Consider the following 26358-nt stretch of genomic DNA (forward strand, 5'->3'; position numbering starts at 1 on the left):
TCTAAATTTAGCATAGGTTGCCCTTGATGGACGCATGTCTTTTTTCACCCTCATCTACTATGTAACTATGTATAACCTTTCATGTGGCAGAGTAGTTTCAAACTGGCCACTTCAAAAAAAAAAGAAACAATTAAAAAAAAAAACTGTGATTTGTGCCACACTTTCTTTTTTTCGAATTCATGTTGTAACATATTAGATTAGAACAGCGGTGCGCAAACTGGAGGGCGCAAGATTATTCAGGTGGTGGCGACCAGGGAGGGAAGCAGGAGGGAGGGCGCGAGTAGAAAAGATTGCGCACCGCTGGATTAGAACACCTATTGTCATGACACATTATTAAAGCTGACTTCACCAAAGGATGAGTTACTATGTTCTGTTGCACTGACCATCCTTTGAAGGAGTTGAGTACATGATCTCGTGAAGATTTCCAAATGTAATGTTGTCTCTTCCCAGAAAATGGTTCCTTATGAGAAGTTTGAAAGTGCTTGTGAAGAACTGAACAATGCGTTGTTACGAGAGCAGCAAGCGCAACTCCTGCTCAACGAACAATCCCAGCAGCTACTGGAGTTAAACTTCAGAATAGAAGTGCATTCCACAGAGGAAGCAGAGAAGGATCAAACCTTATCAGAGGCTGTGAAGGTAAGCACATGTTACCGTTTCTCTTTTTTTAATCAGCAACCTCTTTAAAGCAGAGCACTTTTTCTTAAACATGCTCCTGTAAATGGCAGGAAAACAATATTTTTTATGAAATGTAACAATCTAATTGTCTTCCGTAACCAAATGTGACCATGCTTACATCAAACATTTAGCTGCTTTTGTTTCTTTGGAAATCAAGCAAGTATTAATTTTCTTTGATGGAGAAATCCAGGAAATGGCGAAAAAGTAGGAGCACTGCTTGCAAAAACATGGGGCTAGGCACAAAATGTAATTAAAAACACATTTATTTGGATGGTTACAACATGGATAAATGCAGGTAAGTCTCTCTGATGCGTTTCGCTCTCTCTTCGCTTTTGAGCACTCTGTACGGGGAGTGTTTGACAGTAACGTTTTTGATCTAATCTTAGTCCTTATTAGAGAGCTACTAGAGATCATGGAAAGGGGGGGGATACAACCTGTCATATGTTGGAGCTCAGCATCAAAGTGAGTAAATAACGCCAAGTTGCTCATTTTGTATGCTGCTCATTAAACTCCGATATCTGGCGGTATCAGGCTACCTCCAAAATTCTACACAGTTTTCTATCACATACCTCAGGATGGCGTTCGGTCCATAGTAAGATAAACCAACATGGAATAGATGATAAAAATGTATTACTTAAACATTTGACAATATATTAACTGCTTAGTAGCAGGGGGAACCCGTAACTAGCTGACCACTAAGGGCTACAAACTGATTATTACCTTCCTAGCACTACACTACCTACTCTCCTTGCCTACCTACTGTAGTGCCGACGGATATTCTAAAAAAAATCTGGGGCTATCACCAACAAGACCCAGGTACATGCTGTAACATTTCAGTGACATTTCTGCAGACAGACTAATGGCCCATCGGATTAACAGCGGGGGTCTTTGGCAGTCCCATTCAAACTGAATGGGACTGCCAGGGACCCCTGCTGTGTTAATCCGATGGGCCATTAGTCTCTGCAGAAATGCCACTGAAATTTTGCAGCATGTACCTGGATCTTGTTGGTGATAGCCTCAGATTTTCCAAGGCAAGTTTAAGGCAAGTTTTAGAATACTCGTCGGCGCACCTATAAGAGGTTATAACAACGAAAGCAAACAAGGAGTTAACCGCCACCACCCTCCCCCTGGGGTCACAGCCACACTCTCTGGGGCACCTAATCCATCACCCTACCTTACCACCACACTTAACCTTCCCCCCTTTAAAGGAATGGGTAACAGACGTTTTGACCAAACGTTGGTGGCTAATAGGGTTGTAGGCCAATGTAACACATAGAATTACTAATGAAAAAATATACCAAAAATTATGTATATATTAAATACATTAAAACATGTAGATATACATGTAGAGAGAAAAGTGGTTGTTTCAAATATACATTTGAAGTCCTGACTGGATGGACAAAGAATGCAATTTGGTTGAGAATCCTACATTGCACGTTGCATAGGAGCTAACAAATAGGTGGATGATTTGGAATGGTCAGTCTTCAATAACTATAGATGTCTATCATAATTAGGACAATACCATATTTCTAAACCTTGTCATGCTAATTTTAAATCATGTGAACAGAAGAAAGGTTCCCTATTGTATCGCACTAAAAGAAAACACCCTTATCTGTATTAAAAATATTATTTATTAATGAATTGATTAAAATATATTATGCAGTGGAGTAGCTGTTTTGCTTATTTATATTGTTGTCTAGATTCAGCACACAGACACCTCCTTCATTTTTTAATTTGTTTTAAAATTATTTGGTTCATTGTTTACTCCACTGCATAATATATTTTAATAAATTCATTAATAAATAATATTTTTAATACAGATAAGGGTATTTTCTTTTAGTGCGACATAATAGGGAGCTTTTCTTTCTTCTGTTCACAATATTATTTATCCCAGTCAGCACCAACCCTTCGCCCGTTATTGCAGTGTAGTTTCCTGTCACATACAGGATACTAACTTATCCTCCTTGCTAGTGTTGTGCGAGGTACACACTGACCCCTTTTTGGGGTCACCCTTTCCCTGTGTTCAACATAATTTTAAATCATGCTCCACAGTGATGTCAGTGAATGAGCAGTGCTGGTCTGATTCCAACACGTCCAACCTACAAATCCTGTTTGATCTAGAAGTCATTATTACCTTTGGGGAGTAGAACACATGGGGGGATAGTGGGAGACGTATGGGGAGTGAGTGACATAGGTGATGACGTGGGTAATGAAAGGGCGTTTGGAAGACATTGTGGGGGGTGACAGGGCATGGAGAACACAGATTTTGCGGATGGAAGTACCCCACACCTCCGCCATCTGCTCAGCCGCTTTTATGCTGCTGCGCTCATTAATGATGTCCTGCTCCTCTTCTTAAGCACGGAACTAATGTTGAGCACAGGATAGGAGTATGACACTAATTGTGAATGCGCTGTCATAAAATAGCTGACTGGAGAAAGCTGGTGGAAGCTCTGATCTGCAGAATCAACATCCCCACTCTATCTACACAGGGAAGAGAGGGCAGAAGTTGGGGGCTCCATGTGAGCCTTTTGCCCACAAGTGATCTAGAACAGGCCCGGGTTGCATGCAGCCCACAAGGTGTCGCCATGCGGCCCAGAAGGAGTCGATATGCGGCCTGTGCCCGCTCATCGACAGAAGGAGAGCTAGGCTAACTGTCCTGTGTCTGGCGGCTGCAGGGATCTGGCCGGCGTTGGATGTAACGTTTGGCTGCTAGAACTCTGCCCTCCCCATGCTGGTCGGGGCATCCTCCCCCGCTGGTTTGTGCCGGAAGTAGGGCCTCGACTGAAGTTGGGCCCAACTTCTGCAGCCACACGCACCAGAGACTCCCACCAAGGTATTGTAGTGCTATTTTGGAGGAGGGTGGGTATTGGTCAGGAGGATGGATATTGTGGGAATATTATTTGGGAGTGTGGGGGTGTAGTGAGGCTATTGTAGTGTAGTGTGGGTATTGTGGCTATGGTAGGGGAGGGTGTCTATGGTGAGTGAGGGTGGATATTGTGGGGGAGGAAGGTGTTGTGGGGTTATTGTGGGTAATGAGGGTATTGTCTGTGTGTGTGTATTGTGGGAAAAAGGAAAAGCAATGGGGAGAGAGGGGAAAAGGTGGGGGGGGGGCAGTAAGAGAATCAGAGTGGAGTGGGAAAGGGAGTGTCAGTGTCAGTCGCCCTCCTCACTCCCCCCCCCCCCTCTTAGGGCCACTTACCGGGATTCTGTTTCCTCTTCTCTAGAGACTTCTCTGGATGCAGAGAGAGGGGAGAGGGGGGGGGTGGTGGTAGAGGGAGAGATACCAGCAATGATTACACATTTTTAATAAGGAAAACTCAAGAAAAATGTGAACGCATAGGTTATAGTGACTCCTTATTTAATTTTTTTCCTGGGGTGGCCCGAGTCTTGCAGTGGGACTTATGAATTGTGCCCCAAGCTATTCTGCGTTTGAAAGACCTGATCTAGAACATGGTCTGTCATGGTTCTCATTGATAAATGGTACAACCAGTTGTTTATTTGTAATCCTACAGTTGCACTTTTTTTTTTTTTTAGAAAGAAAACAAATTTATTTAAAAAAAATCATGTCAAATTCTAAATTAACTAAACAATTTGGTATTTTTGCCTTGTTCTGCTTTTATGAATTCAAGAACAGTGTCACTTCTTTTTTTAATGTACTTCTACCACTGTATGAATCATTGCGGCATACAAAGAAGAAAGCGGACTAAATTACTGCACAACCCATGTCACCATAGCTATAAAACTACACATACTGTATATGGATGCAATTTCCACAAGTTAATTAGAAACAATTGTCAGAAAAATGACAAATGTTGGGTTGACACTATTGTACTTTTGTGCTGCTGGCTTGCCCTATAATATAGTAATTGAGAGGAATACACACACTCAATAATATGGTGTTGGAGGGGGGTACTTATCTGCCGGTGCGCTGGGTCCAGGGAGGTCCAGACGTCCCAAGATATACCAGTGGAGAGAAGGGGAGCAGAAACACGGTCTTATGCATACAAATTTATTGTGCCAAAATATCCAACGTTTCGGCAGTATACGGCTGCCTTTTTTCAAGGAGAGGGCTACAGGACATGAACACTAATACAGATATTTATACCTTTAGAGTACTCACCCCACCATGCTCGAGGCAGCCATTCTCCTGGACGCCGGAGCCCCTATAATATACTGAGTTGGTCAGACTCTATTTATGTATTTCGATAACTTCACATTCCTGGATGTGCAGCAGAATTATCCTTTAACATTGAATTTTCTATGTTTGTGACTGGCTGTGGAATCTTGGCATATATATTTCCAACATTTGAGGCGTGTGATGTTGCATGGTCTTGGGACATTCTCACCGTCCTTGAGTTCGTTATGAAGTTTTTTGTTGACAAACTTCCGTTTGGCGGTTGCCAGGATGCAAGGATGCGAGGTGTCACAGGAGACCAGAACTTAACCCAAAGATTAAGGCACTAGACAGGACAAAGCAGTTAAAAAAATAATTTTAATTCCAGCCAGAGCCAGCAAAAACAACACAAAAAACACAATCAGGGCTATGCTCACTACAAACGAGGCATACAGGGGGAATCCTAGCTGGCTAGGTGCTGAGCGCCACACTAAAGGCTTACCCAGGGCTAGCTTACCCTCTTCGATGAGATAGGGAACATCCCAACCTCTTTGCGGCAGACAACTTTCAAATGTCCAGCTGAAAAGTCCTGCTCGCCGCCTCTCCAGCACAGCTACAGTCCCGTAGCACAAAGCACATTAAAATTTCCTACTTGCAAGACTTTCAGCCTCGTTTTTGGGTGTCTCTGGGAAAGACTTATAGCACACTGCTTACATCACCTACACATTAGGATCTGAATGAGCTGTGGAGTGCTGGTGGGGTTCCCCTTATCTAGCTTCCATGCTTTCATAGGAAAGCATGGTAGAGGGACAGCAGACCAATCACAGCGCAGATGCTGTTTCACGGATCAATCAGGAACCGAGGGCTCGTATGCATTGGCCAATCAGGGCTGGGGGCGTGTTTACAGAGTTAAAGGGCTTGTGGAGGGGAGTTCAAATGGACCAATTAGAGCAGTGCCTACCAGAGGGACTCGGCAAGGGCTTCCCCCGTCCCATAGAATACCTCCCATTGGCATGGTGCCGCTCTGGCTGGGGAGGCAGCCATTTGCTCTGATTTTTGGGCGGATGGCCCCCCGGCCCGATCTCTGACCCTAGACACTTTATCCTTTGTCCCTGCACCTCTCCTCCCCCTCCAGACCCAGCTGGGCATATAAGAACAGGGTAGCCAAGGGTCTGGTGGCCAAATGAGCCACAGGGTATGACTTCAGGGTCCAGGGACCAGGCTTAACCTTGGATCCCTTTCCGTCACATACACTATTACTACTACTAGTACTAGAGTGCCCAGTTCCCAAGTGAGAGCTCAATGTTATCGTCATCAACCTTCTTCTGGTGTCTGATGATACAGGTCTCTCGTGTGTCTGATGATACAGGTCTCTCGTGTGTCTGATGATACAGGTCTCTCGTGTGTCTGATGATACAGGTCTCTCGTGTGTCTGATGATACAGGTCTCTCGTGTGTCTGATGATACAGGTCTCTCGTGTGTCTGATGATACAGGTCTCTCGTGTGTCTGATGATACAGGTCTCTCGTGTGTCTGATGATACAGGTCTCTCATGTGTCTGATGATACAGGTCTCTCATGTGTCTGATGATATTGGTCTCTTGTGTCTGATGATATAGGTCTCTCGTGTCTGATGATACCGGTCTCTCACCTCTATGTCATCCTTATGCCACTGAGAGATCAAAAAATGAGCACACTGAATCGGAGGGAAAAAGCTGTTCCTGCAAGTTTGCCTTCATGTAATAAACCTAGGGAGAGTCCAAAATGGGTAGTCATGAGTCCTTATACAGTACATACTGCAACTCTTAATGAAATGGGCAAAAACAACACATTTTTATTGTTTCAAATTACATGCTACATTGGGTCAATTTTGCATTGACAATATCAGAGTTTAATGGATAGGCCCCTTAAATTTGTGATTTCTGGAAGACACTGATTACATCTCACAAATATAACTATTTGAACCCACTTTTCTCTATTCAATTTAAGATTCAAGGTATTTAATTATACCACTTTATGCTACCTTTATTGGACCAATAACAGAGAAGGGACAATACAGTATATGCAAAGCAACCAAATCGTTTTGTTTTCTCAAAATGATTGCAAACAATAGAAAAAAAATTCCTGCTCGGTTAGACTCTCCGCCTCGTTTTAAGATATCATCAGTCAAAGACGCGGAGGACACCGCTTAGTTCACCTCCACGACAGGATCAGAATGAACTCTGGAGCGCTGATCAGGTTTCTTTATCTAGCTTCCTAGCTACCATAGGAAAGCATGGTAGAGGAGCTGGTGACCAATCACAGCGTGGATACTGCTCACGGACGAATCAGGAGGCGAGGCGTCGCCTGCATTGGCCAATTGGCTGGCGGGCGAGTTTAGAGAGTTAAAGGTCTTTTGGAGGGAAATACAAACGGGGTCAATGGGAGCGCCCACCAGAGGGCTTCAGCAATGGCTTCCCTAGGCCGACAAGATATCTCCAGCTGAGCTAGCACTGCTCTGGCTGGGGAGGCAACCATTTGCTCGACATTTTGGGCGGACGGCCCCCATCTCTGCCACTAGACACGTTCTCCCCAACAGTCCCAACAGCAGCCATCTTTTTCTGGATATGCGGGCAGCACAAAGGGTTTCTCAGCCCTGCATGTCCAGAGATTTTGGCTCTTCTTTATAGTTGCACAAAACAAATTTTTATACTTCATGTATAGAACAAAGACAAAAAGGCCTAGTGCTACATCTAACGACATATTATATAGTTAAATACTTATCTGATATACAGATAAGTATTTAACTATATAATATGTTGTTAGATGTACAGATGCAGCGTTTTGGTCGGTCGCGCGGCTGCGAGAATGTGCTGGTCCACAGTGTGCAATGCCTTGACAGTCCGCGGCACACCACATAGAAGCCGGTAATGGCTCATCAGGATTAACACAGTAGGGGTACCTGCATCTGAATGGGACTCGCACTGTGTGAATCCTACCGGGTGGCATCTGTCTGTAAGAGACTCGAAGTAAGAGTGAGACTGAATCAGTCACTCTCCTTGCGTGATAGTACATGCTTTTATTTTATTAACACACGGGGTCTCCAGAGCTGAACCGCATTAATTTCAGGTCCGGGGGACCCCCTGCTTCCAGAGTTACAGGCCCCGTTATGGGGTGCCGGTATCTCTCACCATGTTTAAACTGTCCCGTGTCACGGCCCACATGACCAGGACATTTAAACAATTTAGGAAGATACTGGCACCCCATAACAGGGCCAGTAACTCAGGAAGCAGTGGGTCCCTGAGGCTGAAATTAATGCGGTTCAGCTCAGGAGACCCCCTGCTACAATACTGTGTTATCAAAATAAAATAAAAGCAGCTTCATTACCTTAGCGGCTAGCCTCTAAGGCAATGACTGGGTTAAGCCAGAGTACCTGGTTTATTAGGGGGAAGATGGGGTGCGTGATGGAGGTTGTTGCTCCAGGGTGTGTGGTTAGGCCTACCGGGAAGGTTACGAGAGGGGTTAACCCCTTAATTACCTTAACGGTAGTAACCACTATAGTAATGAAAGGGTTAGCCCTTCCCACAACCCACTAGCTCCTAAGGTAATGAAGCTGCATTTATATCATTTTGATAACACAGTACAGGCATACCCCGGTTTAAGGACACTCACTTTAAGTACACTCGCGAGTAAGTACATATCGCCCAATAGGCAAACGGCAGCTCACGCATGCGCCTGTCAGCACGTCCTGAACAGCAATACCGGCTCCCTACCTGTACCGAAGCTGTGCACAAGCGAGGAGACTATAGAGCCTGTTACACAAGCGTTATTTACATCAGTTATGCACGTATATAACGATTGCAGTACAGTACATGCATCGATAAGTGGGGAAAAGGTAGTGCTTCACTTTAAGTACATTTTCGCTTTACATACATGCTCCGGTCCCATTGCGTACGTTAATGTGGGGTATGCCTGTATTGAAGCATGCATAAAATAATACACATATTGGGTTTATATATTATGTTAAGACACTGCATCTCTGACAGAGTAGCATATCTTCTAATCCTGCTCTGTTTGTTATCATATTTAAGGCTAATTTTATTCTTAATAATATATTTTTTTAAATTCACAGAAATGCATTAGATAAAGACCCTATCAGGCTTTTACATTTTTTTCCCTCAGTTTTTGTAAATAATAAGACCCAAGGAGCCAAAAATGGCCCATGCAACGGATTAAGCGAAATATCTCAAGGCTGCGCTGTTGTGATAACTGAACCCAAAGTGACCTTTCCCAGACACAATTACAGTGCTGTATGTTTTTTCCTTTAATTTCATCAGGGGTTTAATTAGTATACAAATAAAACTTCCCTTATCTTCCTTCCACCTAATTGGCTTGTCTTTTTCTTCCATGTGAAGTATGTGAGAGTGGGCTGTAATTAGACTGACCATGTTAACCTTTATTTTTTTCCCCCCCTTTCCCCCACCCATTTAAAACGCACCGTTGCCTCAAGGCCTAGCCTGAAAACAGATCTTTGGATTATTGCTATGAAATTACTATGACAGTCCCTCGGGCTTCCTTGTGTACAAAGGGGGCTGTGGTGTGGTGAAGTTCCCACTGCTTAAAGGGTTCTTCACTCTACTCCCCAATAAATGTTTATTGATTACCTCACCGCTCCACGCTCAGCCTGCAACAGCTTAATATCTAGTGACAGTCTGGCAAGTTCTCCAAGTAATTAGAGCAGAGCATTGAGGGAACAATTAGGAGTGGAGTTATTAAACTTGATTTATCCTACTCTCTCTAGAACAGTTTCTTAGATTTCAGGCCATCACAAAGCTCCCCTTGGTAAGAAGCGAGCAGCCAGCCTGACGCTTATCATGGCTGTCTGGCAGTACTCTTGGTTTCAGTCACCTGCCTGGAAGTATTAGAATCTATTACGTCTTTCAAATGATTAAAGGAGATCAGTTTGAATAGTGTCTTCTCTTTAAGTAGCGGGGAAAGTTTTTATATGGCTTCGGCACCTAATGGGTTATTGCCAAGGTGAAATGTTTTTGTAGCATTTTTAATTGAAAGTGCTGTGCACGTAAAGGGCTCAGCAATGTGAAACTTACTCTGCCATTGCTAACATTTGTTTTTGATCATTTAAAGGAGTGGGAAGACAGGTAGCTTTTATGCTATTTATGACATTGCAAGATAAAGGTGCAATCCCTGGTAGCTGACCTATATAAAACATTTTGTATAAATGCTTTACAAAAACAAATGTAATAAAGCTTACAGCAAAGATTCAATCGACTAGGATTTAACCCCTGAAACATGTAACTGGTGGCTGAGTTCTGGGAGTCGCTGCCTCAAGATGGACGCTCATTGCTGGATCGCTTGATTTGCATTTGGTAATCCCCTACTAAAGCTATTTTAGAGTTTTAATTTATTTTTATTTTTTTTAACCTGAATGACACACCAGTTCTGTGAAGATTGATTTGGTCGCTTTTAAAAGGGAAACGTGCCCGGTCATTATAATATCATTGTTTACATGTATACAGTGCGATGCTCCACCCCTCAGCATGGTTTTCTGTGTTAGTGTGAGGCACCCTAACTGTTCTGATTCGGGCAGCCTGCTTGTTCGCTGTGCGCTACTATGGTCCAGGCGGGCCGAAAGACTTCTGTGTTATTTGGGTTTCACCACCCGCAAAGACAAGTGAGGCATTATGGTCCATCTGTAAATCTGTACCAGTAGCACAACTGCAACAGGGGTTAAGGCCTTGTTGTCTTATCACATTTTTTTTATTCACCATTTAGTTATATAACGGTGTTTTCAAAATGTATATTCATTAAATATCCCCCTTTGTCCACATTTTACCACCTACCTAAGGTCCACAAGGGGGTCTATCCACCACCAGGCAGGCCGATTAGTGTCAGGCGTGGGTAACCTCACTTCCCACGCCAGTGTCTATCTAGACACTTTTCTCCGCCCCTTTGTAGAAACCCTTCCCTCGTATCTCAAAAATACAAAAGCAGCTCTTTTGAGGTTAGAGGATATCACAGTGGACAATAACACCTTACTCGTAGGGATTGATGTCGAGAGCTTATATACAAGTATTCCCCATTCCTCAGGGTTACAAGCTGTCCAACACTATCTTCGGGCAAGAGATACTCACTCAAGGGTACACAATGAATTTGTTTTAAAGCTGTTGAATTTTGTGTTGACCAGGAATTTCTTTATATTCAATCAAAAAATATATCATCAAATTCAAGGTACCGCCATGGGCACCACGTGTGCTCCCACCTATGCTAATTTATATCTGGGCTGGTGGGAAGAAACCGTGGTATTCATGGACGATTACTCTCGGTATACTGACCACATCGATCTTTGGTCACGGTACATCGATGATGTGCTTCTCCTATGGAGCGGTACTAAGGAACTCCTGGTCGAATTTATCAATAAATTGAATGACAACACACATAATCTCTGACTTACCTTTGAAATTCAAACTGAGAGTATCAATTTCCTTGATATTACTATCAACAAACAACCTGACTGTAAATTAGAGACAACTATATACCGCAAACCCACCGCGACGAACAGTCTCTTGGCAGCAGACAGCTATCACCCTAGACATCTCATTTCCAATATCCCTACTGGGCAGTTTCTACGCCTTAAACGTAATTGCACAACAATTACAGAGCTTAAAACTCAAGCTAAAGATCTCACTAGATGGTTCCTAGATAGAGGGTACTCTAAGACATCTGTCAAAAAAGCCTATCATAGGTCACTTGTCACACCTAGACCGAGTCTCCTCATTGATCACTCTAATGTCACTGATAATGATACCCAGACAATTCGGTTTGTTGGCACTTATTGTACTCAGTGGTCGACCATACGCAGTATTCTGAACAGACACTGGCATATACTACTCCAGGATCAGGACCTGGCAAAAATTTTACAGACCAAACCAAACATGGTTAGCCGCCGAGTGGTTAACTTACGTGACCGCTTGGTCAAAAGCCATTTCCAAATGAAATCATCACGCACTTGGCTGGACCACAAACCCAATGGTACATACACATGCGGACGCTGTAAGGCGTGCCCTTCAGTCAAAGTAACTAAGACCTTTACAGACTCCACAGGCACACACACCTACAGTATACCACAAAAGACTTTATTAACTGTCTAACCACAGGTGTGGTGTACCTTATTCAGTGTGCATGTGGTAAACAGTACGTTGGTGAAACCCACAGGGCATTCAAAGTTCGGATTTTGGAGCACCTTGGGTCAGTGCGTAACAAATTAGACACACCAGTGGCAAGACATGTTAATGATGCACATCTTGGGGATTCCTCTTGCCTAAGGTTCATTGGCATATCTCATATACCCTGTGGCCCACGTAAGGGCAACTGGGACACTAAGTTACGCCAGCATGAATGCCGTTGGATCCATTATCTTAATACACTGGCACCTCATGGCCTTAATGAGGGCTTCATCTTTTCCTCCTTCCTTACATAGGGTTAGAGGGATCCCGGTATATAGATATATTAATTTCTAGCGTAGAAGGAGTCGTTTTGACTTTTTAGGCTCTATTCCATCTCTATTTTTAGTCTGTATTACATCTACTGACCCCCTTCATGTGCATCATTCATATGCCTTGCAGGTTTAAATAGTGAGTTTATTCCTACAATACACACTGTTTGACCCTTAGCATTTATCCTGCATTTACCACTACAGGCTAGTGTTTAAGCTACTTTGTTATTTTGGGGCATCTTCTTGCTGTATTTTATTATCTGTTCCATTCTGCAATCCTGATATCCAGTGACTGTTTCAGTCTCTGCTCTTACGGCAGGTTCTCCCCTTCCTCCCTTTCCCCCCCCCTCTCCCCCGATTCCTTTTCGTTATGTGACGACTACATATGTGTCTGTTATGCCCCTTTAATACTAATTAGGCATACGTCACCTGTCCCTCCCCTCCAGGGAGGGTACAAAAGGTTTCACTACTCGATGTTACATGCTACCTACTCCTCCCCCTTGAGAAAGCGCGTGGTGACGTGTGAAACGTACGTCGGGGAACGCCGTGACGTCATCACGTTGACGCATGCGCGGCTTGTGCTTTGGAGTAACGGCAGCTCCTGATTGTACACGGAGCTAAACGGCTGCACGAGATTCACGATTATCAGGTCGTATTGTACCCTATTGGGTCCTGCGTTGATCACATTTTCCAGGGATATGTTATTGCGCACCAGCGGTGTGCTTTACCTGGGATATATAACGTTCAACGCGGGCATTGTTAGTATCCTCTGTGTACCCTGACCCTATTTAAGCTGGTTTAAAGGTCCTCATCGAGCCCAAGCTATATTATATACTGTGGTTACCTATAGAATTATTGCTGGGTTTATTACAACACTGCAGAATCCTTTTTCGTTGAGGATACCTGTATATTCTATCTTGCAGCAGGGATCTACGTTACCAGGGATATATTACTTTCAATGTGGGCATTGCAAGTATCCTCTGTCTATCCTGACCCCATTGAGCTGGTCTAAGGACCCCAAAGAGACCAAGTTTATTATATACTGTGGTTACTTATAGAGGTTTTGCTGGGTGTATTGCAACACTGCAGAATCCATTTCAATTGAGGATACCTGTATTATCTACCTTGCAGCCTTATATATAGCGTTTGTTCCACTATCAGCTATATTTGAAACATATTGTGTTCATATAGTACCGTGACCAAACACATTTGGGGATTTTATTCATGCACTGTTGTGCATTTTTATAGTGTTTCGTCGGTTTTTACAGCATATACTATTAAAGTTTTTTTATTTTTACATTTCAGTGTGACCTTTTGGTAATGTATCCTATACCAGGATCTGGCTATTATCTAGCCAATGTTGAATTGACATTATATTCATTTTGTCACCTACCTTGAGTGCAACTATAGGGGGCTGTGTATAATCTTTTGATTATTTGTGTGGTCCCGGGGATATAGGAAAGGTGAAAATCGAATCGAGAGAAAAAAAGAGCCCAACGAGCCTGTCGTGGACCAAGGCGTCACTCATTTTCTATGTAAAGAAGGTTCTTGTGGTCCGTGAGAATAGTAAACGGCTCTTTCGACCCCTCCAGCAGGTGTCTCCACTCTTGAAGAGCCATCTTCACGGCCAGAAGTTCCCTGTTACCCACGTCATAGTTCCTCTTGGCAGATGAGAATTTCTTGGAAAAATATGCACAGGGATGTAACTTATCTTGAGGCGTGGGTCTCTGAGAAAGAACGGCTCCAGCGCCGCAATCAGAAGCATCGACCTCCAGGACGAAGGGAAGTTCAATGTTGGGATGACGGAGAATAGGTGCGGATATAAAAGCTTCCTTGAGTGTCTTGAAGGCGGAGATGGCCTGATATGACCAAGCAGAAGGATCAGCTCCTTTTTTGGTGAGCGCAGTGAGAGGTGCCACGATGGTAGAAAAACTCCGTATAAACTTACGATAGTAATTAGCGAACTCTAAAAAAACGTTGTATGGCTTTGAGAGAATTGGGTCTTGGCCATTCGGTGACTGCTTGAAGTTTACCGGCATCCATCATAAAACCTTCATCGGAAATGATGTACCCCAGGAACGGAGTAGATGGCTGATGGAAGGTGCACTTCTCCAGTTTGGCGTACAAATGGTGTTCACGGAGACGGGAAAGGACGTAGGAGGTATGGCGTATATGGTCCTGGAGATCTTTGGAAAAAATCAGGATATCATCCAAGTATACTATAACAAAAGTATTGAGTACCTTACGAAAGACGTCGTTTATGAAATCCTGGAAGACAGCGGGAGCATTACATAAGCCGAAGGGCATTACAAGATACTCGTAGTGTCCGCTACGCGTGACGCGCACCAGGTTATAGGCACCACGTAGATCCAACTTGGAAAAAATCTTGGCCCCCTGTAATTTATCGAACAGTTCGGTAATAAGGGGGAGGGGGTAACGATTTTTAACAGTTATGCGGTTAAAACCCCTGTAATCGATGCAAGACCTCAAGGACCCGTCCTTTTTCTTGACGAAGAAAAACCCAGCCCCTGCTGGAGAATTGGAGTGACGAATAAAGCCTTTCTTGAGATTCTCCTGGATATATTCATCCATAACGTGAGATTCCGTTAATGACAATGGGTAGGTCTTGGACTTGGGTAGGGAGTAACCTGGAACCAGATCGATCGGACAATCGTAAGTCCTGTGTAGCGGCAGAAGGTCTGACTGTACCTTATTGAAAACGACCCGGAATTGGTGGTAAACAGAAGGTAGAATAACCTCAGGAACAGAGGTATTGGCCAGCAGTCGAGGCGGAAGTATGGCTGGTGGAGATGGATCCTCTGACCTTGACCTCCAAGTAATAGGTTCTCGGGATGTCCAGTTGATGAGAGGATTGTGCTTCTGCAACCAAGGTAAGCCGAGAGTGACCGGAGTTCCGGGAGCGTGGATTACATCAAAGGCCAAGGTCTCCTCGTGGGAGTGAGAGGAAAGGGTGATGGGGCAAGTCTCCAAGGCAATGTATGGTGGGGTGAGCAGACGGTTGTCGATCCCAACCAAGGAGACTTTTCCTAATGAGTGGAATCTGGTTCTGTTTAGAGAAGGTTTGGTCCATGAAATTTCCTCCCACGCCGGAGTCGATAAATGCCGCAGTGGAGGTGCGGAAGGTAGGACCCGAGAGAGAAACGGGAATGGTCAATTTTTTGGGAAGTTCCTTCCTGGAAAGGGGACAAGGAAATTTATCACCCAGGGAGTGCTCCTTCGTACTCACTGGGTTCGGTAGTTTCCCGGGCGTAGTGGACATTCACGGACCAGATGCTCGGAGGATCCGCAGTAATAACATAATCCACCGACTTGGCGAGCTTGCTGCATCGGTGTCCGGGAATGCTGGACTCCAAGTTGTATCGGCTCAGGAGCCTCCAGAGCGGGTAGCGGGGAGACGGCAGGTCCTGGGGTTGGAGAGAATCTGGGAGAAGGAGCACGGAAGGGCATAAATCGGGGAAGCTGGCGCTGCAGGCGGCGTACCTGAAGGACAAGAAAGACAAAAGCGCAAAAGCACATAGTGAAGTTTGTAAAAATGGGTGAATATAATTTTAGGGTATAATATCTGCGTACATCAGGTTAGTAGGTATAAAGCATTTCATGTGCAATACATGAGTTTACCAACGCCGCACTGCCGCCTCCAGACTTTGGGAACTCTCTCTCACAGCATCCAGGACAAACTGTCTCAATTGTAGTTGGAAACCTCCACTGCGGTGCTGTATCTTGGTCAGTCTCCTTCCCCGATCGCTGCCGTTATAGCTGCTCCTTCTCGGGTCTGTTTTCCAGCTGCCACTGTGTCTCAGCTCACTTCGGCAGTAGTTCACGTGTCCCGCGGGGTTTGCGACCGGCCGCAAAGGGAGGTGGTGCCGTAAAGCGCGATCTTAGCTTTACTGCAATTTGCCGAATGCAGTTTTTTTTGTGAGAAGTCAGTCCAATGCAGGAAAAATCACACAGAGTGTGGGGATAAGGTCCTAGGACTTATTAAAATCTTTATCCAACGCGTTTCGAAGCATAGGCTTCTTCTTCTTCATCCCTGAAGAAGAAGCCTATGCTTCGAAACGCGTTGGATAAAGATTTTAATAAGTCCTAGGACCTTATCCCCACACTCTGTGTGATTTTTCCTGCATTGGACTGACTTCTCACAAAAAAAACTGCATTCGGCAAATTGCAGTAAAGCTAAGATCGCGCTTTACGGCACCACCTCCCTTTGCGGCCGGTCGCAAACCCCGCGGGACACGTGAACTACTGCCGAAGTGAGCTGAGACACAGTGGCAGCTGGAAAACAGACCCGAGAAGGAGCAGCTATAACCTCAGCGATCGGGGAAGGAGACTGACCAAGATACAGCACCGCAGTGGAGGTTTCCAACTACAATTGAGACAGTTTGTCCTGGATGCTGTGAGAGAGAGTTCCCAAAGTCTGGAGGCGGCAGTGCGGCGTTGGTAAACTCATGTATTGCACATGAAATGCTTTATACCTACTAACCTGATGTACGCAGATATTATACCCTAAAATTATATTCACCCATTTTTACAAACTTCACTATACTTTTGCGCTTTTGTCTTTCTTGTGTTTCAGTTGCCTAGGGGTTTGCCCCTGTTCATATAGCTGCAGGTCACCCATCGATTTAGAGGTTGTATTTTGTTATTTAATTAATACACGGAGGTGAAGGGGTTAATCAATAGACATAATAATTTGCGCACTTTATCTGTTTTTTGTTACGGCGTACCTGAAGGCTCTGATCCACTCGATTGGCTTGGGAGATGAGTTCCTCCAGTAGCCCTGGCCTGGTTTGTGAGGCGAGCTCGTCCTTCACGGAATCCGTTAAGCCTCGCCAGAAGACTGAGACCAAAGCCTCCTGGCCCCACCGTGTCTCAGCTGCTATGGTCCTGAACTCCAAGGCGTACTGGGCCACTGAACGACGTCTCTGAGAAAGCTCAAGCAAAGAGTCAGAGGCAGTTTCTTGGCGTGCGGGGATATCAAAGACCTGTCGAAAGTCTTGTCTAAAGGCTGCGTAGTCGCGGGTGATATCGGGACGTAGTTCCCAAATTGGGGAGGCCCATGCCAGCGCTTTCCCTGTAAGCAGGCTGTAAACATACGCCACTTTCTTGCGACCAGTGGAATACTGCTGCGGCGCCATCTCAAACTGGATCTCGCATTGATTGAGGAAACCGCGGCAGGCGTGCGGATCCCCCGCATACGGTTTAGGTGCCGGGATCTCCGGGCCCGAGGTCGCAGCGGATACTGGTTCTGGCGATAATGGCGGTGCGGCAACAGGTGGTGCCTGAAATGAAATGTCCTGTACCTGTTGAGTGAGAAGAGCCATTTGGTCCGTTAGGGTCTGGACTTGTTGATACATGGCCGTCATCATGGAGGCCATGTCAGTCTGGTCTGCGTCTTGTGGGCTCGACATAATGTTACGCCGGTGCTGCCCGCAGACCAGACCCGTCCCTTATTCTGAGGTGGGGACGTATAGGAACACACACCCGCAGCAGAAGGAGCGTGTTCAGAGTGTGGTGAATTAGGCGTTGCCAGGCCAGGTGGTGTTTGCTAGCAATACTTGCCGGTACCGGTTAAAGAAGTTCCGTAGTCGTAGTCGTAGTCCAAGCCGGGTTCGAGGGGTATCAGAGTGAGCATTGTCCAAGGAGTGCCGAGATCGAGAGCCAGAGGGGGTTGTCGTACAAGCCGTGTCAGAACCTGTGAAAACACTAAGAGAATCCTGAAGTACTTCCATGCAGAGACTATGTCGAGCAAAGACTGAGCGCAGAGAGGAGCTATATAAAGCAGGAAGGTCCAATTAGGAACGGGGGCGGGACAGGAAGAGCTACAGGGAGACACTGCAGATTGGTGCAGGCATAACAGGCCAGGTGAGACTTGTTGGTAACCTGAGTATGCCCGTGCGGCTTGCGGGGGCGGAGCCTGAGGTCCGGGGGACGGGAAGAAGAGTGTGCAGACTGAGCGCGCTCCGTAACTCGTGTACACGTGTGGACCAAGCCAGTGGATGGTGCAGGTGTGCGCGCGGGAGGGCGTGGGCGCGCCCGGCGCTGAGCATAGGAATCGCCGAGGGAAGTGAGTGCTCTGTGTGGGGAGTGCGGAGAACGCCGATTCCTGACAGAGCAGGGGGCGCGTAACCTTTTCCCCCTGCGCCCCCCTGCTGGCTTTCCCCCTCTCCTCGCGCCCCCCTCTTACCTTGATTCTGGCGTCATGACGTCACGTTGTCATGGCAACGTGACGTCACATGACCCAGTGCCGTCATTTGTCTCCGCGTTGCCATGGCTACGCATCACCAGGAGTGTCTGAATCAAGGTAAGTAAGGTTTACAGAGGCATTGCAGCTCCTCCAGCATTCATTTTAATGCCTTCGGGAAGCGTGCGCTGGGCCTCTGTAAACCCTGCGCCCCCCGCAGAGTCTCACCCCCCTCCCCCCCCACTTTGCTCACCGCTGAATTAGAGGTTTCACTTACAGGGACTATGCTTCATTTTCTACATGTGAAACAACATTCAATCGCTACTAAATAATGTTTTTTGCAACACTCATGTATTTCTCTGCCCATTGCTATGTATGAGGCTTTTTTGACGCACTGTTCCGTTTGGGATACTCTCAAACTATTTTTGCTTTTTTCTCTATCCTAGACTTATCCAGGGTTGGACATTGGCAATATGGGTCATGTGACAAGGATGGACAAAAATTGTAAAAATGTAGGCACCCAACAGAATTTTTAGGAGCCAAAGTTTTGTTGAGCTGCAGTGGAAGGGTGCGGCAGTTCTAGCCCCTTCCCCCCCCCCCCCCCCACCTCTCCTCTCTCCTATTTGTGGCTCTGTATGACAGTGTGTATCTTTACAATTCCAAAATGCGGGGAAACCACTTCAGACGAGGATAAACTTTCTTGTGCAGCCAACACAACACAGACAAACAATTTCTTCAAAGTGCTGGTCTCCTAAAAGACAGAAATAATACAAAGTAGAGCTCTATTCACAAGTTTATAATGACGTTCTCCATTTAATGTGACAGCCAAGAACAGTGGAATAACAAAGTTTCAGGTCCCATATGGACCTTTCATCAGGTGTGTGTAACTGTAACACACACACACACTGGCACAGACACAGGCTGGCACACAGACACACACTAATACCCCATCCCCTGAAATACTGAGGCCAGTGGTGGGCAGAATTCTGTAGCACTCCACTTTGGTCCCTCCCCCACACTTCGCGTCTCGATCCCACCTGCTCTCTGATACACAAACCTCCCCTTCCTCCCCACACTAAGAAGCTCAGCGCTGACTTATGTTAACAAAGCACGGTGGCGGCGTTCTAGAAAAATGAACTGTCCACAGCTCTTCTTGATCAATGGTGGCAGGGGCGTAGCTATAGCCCAGGCAAATCCCGGGGGGGGGGGCTGTCCTCTTTCCCCCCCCCCTCCTGTAGAGACAGATAAGGGGAGATGGTATGCGGTGGTAGGCCTCCGGCATTAAAGGATGCCGGTGGAGGAGTCGGCACAAGTAGAGCAGAACGGTATGGGAGGATCGCCCTCTAGCGGTCTGACCCAGGAGTCTTTCTTACTTCAGGTGTCTGCTGCCAGAGCTCAACTCCACACCTCTACCGGCTGCTCCTCTGATCATCACCTCCTTCTGCCAAAAGTATGCATGGGAGAGAGAGCTGAGGGGCAGAGAGAGAGAGAGAGCGAGCTGAGGGGCAGAGAGAGAGAGCGAGCTGAGGGGCAGAGAGAGAGAGCGAGCTGAGGGGCAGAGAGAGAGAGAGAGAGCTGAGGGGCAGAGAGAGAGAGAGCTGAGGTGCATGGAGAGAGCTGAGGGGCAGAGAGAGAGAGTGAGAGCTGAGGGGCAGAGAGTGAGAGCTGAGGGGCAGAAAGAGTTGATGAGGGGCAGAGAGAGCTGATGATGGGAGGAGAGCTGATGAGGGGGAGAGCTAGTGATGGTGACGATGAGTGGGAGAGATGGTGATGAGGAGGAGGGGGAGAGATGATGAGGAGGAGGGATGATGAGAGAGAGGAGCAGTCAGTATTAATGGGGCCCTGAATTTTTTTTTGACCGGGGGCCTGCACATGTCTAGCTACACTACTGAATGGTGGTTTCAGTATATTTTAGAGAGAGCAACAGAGGACTAGTCCTACTGTCTTTTGGAATTCTGCTAAGTCACTGTTACATGGTGAAATATGACCCTACTTATAAAAATAGAAAAATGATCCAGAAAAAACTATCTCGCCTACAATAAAAAAAAGTTTCAGACTTCTATGTTCATTTTAAAACAATGGGACAAAATAAGGAGGCCTTTCAATCTTTTGCGTAGATATCTTGCTGGAATTAATATATGATACTGATTATTTTAATATGATAAATTCTGTAGCATTGGGAATAAATACAGGAAACCATTGAGTAACCTAGTTTGTTCATGAACTGCAAATGCTTTCATTCCTGCACTCAAAGATATTTCTGGACAAAGAACTACAGTACCAGCCCAGTTAAAATTGCAAATACTATTAAGCAATTCTTAAAAATGTATATTCCTAAATCCCTGTCAATCTTCTTAAAGAGAGTAATGTTGGGAATATTTGTCTCACCCATAAATATCAATGAAACGTACTATATAAGGAGCGTTTAAATAAACTGTTAAATTAAGGGCAATAGAACTCGTAATTAACCACCTACAAAATTTAAAAACTCCTAGTCCTGATGGCAACCCGGCAGAATTTTTTTCAAGCATTGAACTGACACATCTCACCAATCCTTGTAGGTTATTTCAATAATATTTTATGGCCATAGTCCTCGCTATTTCAAATCTGTTTATAATAGTAATTCCAAAGCAACGGGTAGAGATTTGGAAGATGTTGATTCCTAGCATCATATTTCCTCAAGGAACCAGGATTATAAAATTGGGAGATAGCCTCCTAAAAATCATACATTCTGATCAGGCTGGTTTTTTTAGCGATGGGCAACTTCATAAAGATTCACTCTCTTCTCCTTCACATTCTCCATACTCTTGACATTCGTAACAAAGCTCTATTCTGGATCTCCTCTTACCTTTCCCATCATACGTTCAGTGTCTCTTTTGCTAACACCTCCTCCTCCTCTATCAATCTCTGTGGGAGTACCCCAGGGCTCTGTCCTGGGACCCCTTCCCTTTTCTCTCTGGGTGACCTAATCACATCTCTTGGGTTCAAATATCACCTCTATGCTGATGACACACAAATGTACTTTTCTACCCCTGACCTTAGACTTGCTGTACAGTCTAAAGTTTCTGATTTTCTCTTGGCTATATCATCCTGGATGGCCCTCCGCCGACTTAAACTTAACATGGCAAAAATAGAGCTCCTCATACTTCCTCTCAAACCTGGCCCTACTACCTCCTTCCACATTACTATTGGAAGTTCTATCATTTATCCAGTAGCCCAATCACACTGCCTAGGGGTCACACTCGACTCCTCTCTCACATTCTCTTCTCACATTCAAACGGTAGCAAAAAACTGTCGTTTTTTTCCTCCGCAATATTACCAAGATACGCCCTTTCCTCTGTTGTTCGACTGCAAAAACTCTGACACAGACCCTCATTCTCTCCCGTCTTGACTACTGTAACCTGCTGCTGTCTGGCCTTCTTGCCTCTCACCTGTCTCCCCTACAATCTATCCTAGACGCTGCTGCCAGAATCACTCTACTATTTACGAAATCTGTCTCAGTGTCTCCCCTGCTGAAATCCCTCTCCTGGCTTCATTTCAAATACTGGATCACACACTCAATTCTCCTCCTCACTTTTAAAGCTTTACACTCTTCTGCTCCTCCTTACTTCTCAGCCCTAATTTCTCGCTATACACCATCCTGACTCTTAGGTTCTGCTCAAGGATGTCTTCTCTCTATCGCCTTTAAAGTCATCTCCCGCCTTAAACCCTTCTCACTGACTGACCCAAACCTCTGGAATGCCTTTCCCCTCAATATCCGACTAGCACCCTCTCTATCCACTGTTATGACCCACCTCAAAACACAACTGCTTAAGGAAGCATATGAGTAGCTCCATGGCTGATCATTAACACCTCATACATAAAACTTGGCCTACTGTCTCTGTACATTCTTCCTACCAACCAACTAGATTGTAAGCTCTTCAGAGCAGGGACTCTTTTTCCTAAATGTTACTTTCATGTCTGAAGCACTTTTCCCCTTTATGTGTTTATATTATTTGTTATTTATATGAAGATCACGTATGTTACTGCTGTGAAGCGCTGTGTACATTAATGGCGCTATATAAATAAAGACATACATACGCACAATATATGTTTCCTTCATCAAATGTAATCATACTTAAATCAAACTGGCATTTTTCTATCTTCATTTCCAGAGAACATATTTCTTCTAATCGGGGCCTCAGGCAATGCTTGTGAATCAAGTGTTTACGTTTAGCCCACCCCATCCCCTTTAGAGAGTTAATAAAGATCAGTAGGGAGAGAAAAGTTAGATTTACCTGTGCAACCTCTTCTTTGGCACACACTGATATCACAGGAAGGAAGTAGCTGGAGAAAATGATAGTTCTCCCCTGTGTCTGCTCACCATGCTTACAAACTAAGGTTAAAGATGGCTTTTATGTACGGCTATGATTTAGTTAAAGGTTTCAATCTATTGTTCTTGATTTGATTTCGTAGACATGACACCACTATTGATTCACAGCGCTGCATACCTTGTCAGTGCTATATATAAGACGACTACCAAAAAGTTATTTAGCACCACAGTGACCTAATGGCACTGTTAGGATACTGTATGAAACATATCACACTGTCAGTTCAGTTTGGCTGTGGGAATATACTTCTTAAGAAAGCCAACAAACTCCAAGTTTGAAGTTAATTGTGCTCTTGTGTTAGTTTGATGCCAGCAGGTATAACCTTAATCTATGCATACTGTAAAGTAGCCACAGCATGAAAGGGAGAAATAATACTTTACAGATAGAATCAATGAGATAAGCAGCAGCTGAACTGCTCCAAGCAGCAAAGTGGCAATACATGAAAAAACTTTTGGTAGAGCATTTGTGAAACCTGAGTGCATATTTGCCCACAACCACTTCACAGTCAGTCTGTATTCTTCTTTGTTTAATAGCCCATGGCATAAATAGAAGTACCATTGACAAGTAACTGCGCTTTATTTTATTTCTACTACTTCTTTTTCTGTCTGCTTGCAGAGTATCTCCGAGGCTAAGATAGAGCTGCGAAGGAAAGATCAATCTTTGCGTCAGCTCAATAGGCAACTTTCCCAGCTGGAGCAGGACAGGCGTCGGCTGGAGGAGAGCATCCACAATGCAGAGAGTGCCCTGCGCATGGCAGCAAAGTGAGCACCGGGACCTTGGGGAGATCACTTAAAACAGACAAGAGATCAATTTGTACTTTCATGTGGAGGGCTTTAGCTCAGGATAGCGCAACCTTACAAAACAAAAGTACAGATGCCTTTTGATATCCTTTGAAAACTCACGGATAAAACCTTAGCAAGGCAACTCCCCAGCTTGATAAACTGAAGTGTGTGTTATGGAGAAACTTCAGCAATACTGCCCTCAACCCAAATCCTGCAATTAGCATTTCCCTGCCTGTTTACAAAATGTGTGTTACAAGCACATTTGGTCAAATTAATTCCAGTCTTTCCTATATATCTGGTTCCAGTATTGATATTCTGTGCAACCAATATTAATATTTATAGTCAAAACATGGTAGTTTAATCATAACATACAAGTCACCTCCATTTTATTAAGTATCTCAAAAGAAATATTATTGGGAGCAAAGTAATGTTGCGTTTACTATATCTTCTATATAGAGCTTCTTCCCAAAGCATCTTGATTCACCTGGAACAGTAACCGTTTTTATAGGCCTGCAGAAAAGATTAAGACCCATATGGATGGGAGTTAAGGTGTGCTAAAGCTTAGCATCCTTTAGTGAATCTGGATAAAAATGTGTTAAAAATCACCCAAACTATATTTTTTCTATCAAATAAAATATCACATTACATTTTCTGAGCAGCCACTACTCCGTCTATTGTATAGAAGGCAACGAAGGGTGTGTATCCATGTTGACCCTTTGTTCCATGTAATAGAATAACAATAGTGGTAGAGGGAGTGGTATGATACCTTTTATTGGACCAACAAGTAGTTGATATGTTACAAGCATTTGAACCTCTCGGGGTTCTTCATCAGATATCAATAAAAGGTATCATACAACCTACTCCCTCCTTTGTTATTGTACGCTATTGTATAGGATATTGCTATACATGGTACAGTATAATGCTGGCTCACGTAATCCTGCCCCAGTTGAGTGTCTCAGTAATTTGGTAGCTTTACATATTTACCCTGCTCAATGGAATAATACGGTAGTAATTTTGCTGCTAAAGGTGAAGACCTACAAATGTTGGAATTGCAAAAAATTGTGAAACCACTCAGGCCAACCCCTTGTGGGTAAGAAGGGCATTCTATGTTATGTGTTCGCTAGTGTAGTGATAACCTGATGGCGAATTACCCCAAACGTCAGAAACAGAAGAGGAAGTCCTCACCTTCTTCCACCCAGAGAAGCAATCTCAGCTCACTGAGTGCAAAGGTACTGTACCGATGTCCCCTACAAACAAGCAAATGTCAATGATGGGGCAACTCCCTAAGGCTCCAATGGGCCCACTTCACATGATGTTGCCCCAATATCATGGATCATCTCCAAGGGTTAAGTTGTGTTTGTGGGAAAAGGGGAAACCTGTTGATCAGGGAAGTTAATTAATGTCCAGATCTAAAATTAGTAGGGATGAAAGTGTAATTTTGTATTACCACACTTAATTCTATACCTAAATTGGGTACTTCTGTATTAGGTGATAACTTTTTTTATTTGGATAAATAATAGATATTATGACAATCTTTTGAGTGTTCTCTCTTCCTCAGGTCCGCAATACTGACAATATCTATTGTTAGTCCAAATAAAAAAGGTATTACCTAATACTGAAGTACTCATTTACTCTGCAACTGGACTAACACAGCTATTTCTACTTAATTAGTTATACCTAAATTTAAACTCTTTAAGACACACTAAAGAAGATTTTTGGGTGAAAGAAACTGGTAAACTGCTCATGTTATTTAGTGGAAGCAGATTCAACTAAATGTTTAGGTTGAACTACAATAATCAAGAGCTATAGGTTCCCGATAAGCAGACTTCAACAAATTAGGGCAGTGTTTCCAAACTCCAGTCCTCAGGGAACCCCAACAGGTCAGGTCTTAAGGATATCCCCGCTCCAGCACAGGTGGCTCAGTCAAAATGATTGAGCCGCTGATTGAAACACCTGTGCTGGAGCGGGGATATTCTTCAGACCTGACCTGTTGGGGTTCCCGGAGGATGGGAGTTGGGAAACACTGAATTAGGGCATAGTGGGTAAGATTCACCTGAGACAAATTGCCAATGTTAAACATCAGGAAGATTAATTTATGAAATGATTCCTCAATATTCATTATTGTCCTTGGTGAATTCTCTAGTACAAGTGATTGTATCTACATTTTGAATAAAGTGGAATTTGAAAAAAAAAAAAAAAAATACATTTAAAAATATAGAATAAAAAATGTACCCATGCAAAATACAAAATACCCAGAGTAACATTAAATATCTAGGATATTATGTATTAAGGGGTGCTTAACCAATAAGGACTTTATTGACATGTTGAAGTCATTTGGTTGTTGTGTTCCTGCCTAGCAGACCTAGTCCCAGGTGTCTTGCCTCAATAGAAGTAAAGAAAATGAATTTTGAACATAAACCCTATTTGCTACAGTACATGTGTATCACTGTCATATCTGAAGACTAAAATAGCGACAATAAAACAAAATTCCAGCAATCGGAGAAATCTGTCACATGTTGACTTTCAGCTGATTAAAGTTTGAGGAACAAATACAATTAAACAAACACATATTTACATTATTTATAAAGTATTTGTGTTATGCGAGTTATCTCTACTGCAATCTCTGATATGTCTGAAATCCACAGATATTTACCACAAGCCTGTATAAACCAAATCCCCTCTGTTTGTCATGTCTGCTTGTTATCTGTTCTGTAGGCGAACACTG

At 44.3% G+C, this 26358-nt stretch overlaps 1 protein-coding gene across 11 annotated transcripts in view; it reads left to right on the forward strand.

The window, feature by feature from the left end:
* Window positions 1-26358, forward strand: part of CCDC171 (coiled-coil domain containing 171) — a 279688-nt gene that overhangs the window by 144038 nt on the left and 109292 nt on the right. For all 11 annotated transcript variants that reach the window (XM_075594761.1, XM_075594743.1, XM_075594738.1 and 8 more), the window contains 2 exons: window positions 451-636; window positions 23467-23612. In XM_075594761.1, coding sequence (XP_075450876.1) covers window positions 451-636; window positions 23467-23612 — 332 coding nt within the window. The remainder of the gene's footprint in view (window positions 1-450; window positions 637-23466; window positions 23613-26358) is intronic.

Source organism: Ascaphus truei, chromosome 1 (genome assembly GCF_040206685.1).
Source record: "Ascaphus truei isolate aAscTru1 chromosome 1, aAscTru1.hap1, whole genome shotgun sequence".
Classification (NCBI taxonomy): domain Eukaryota; kingdom Metazoa; phylum Chordata; class Amphibia; order Anura; family Ascaphidae; genus Ascaphus; species Ascaphus truei.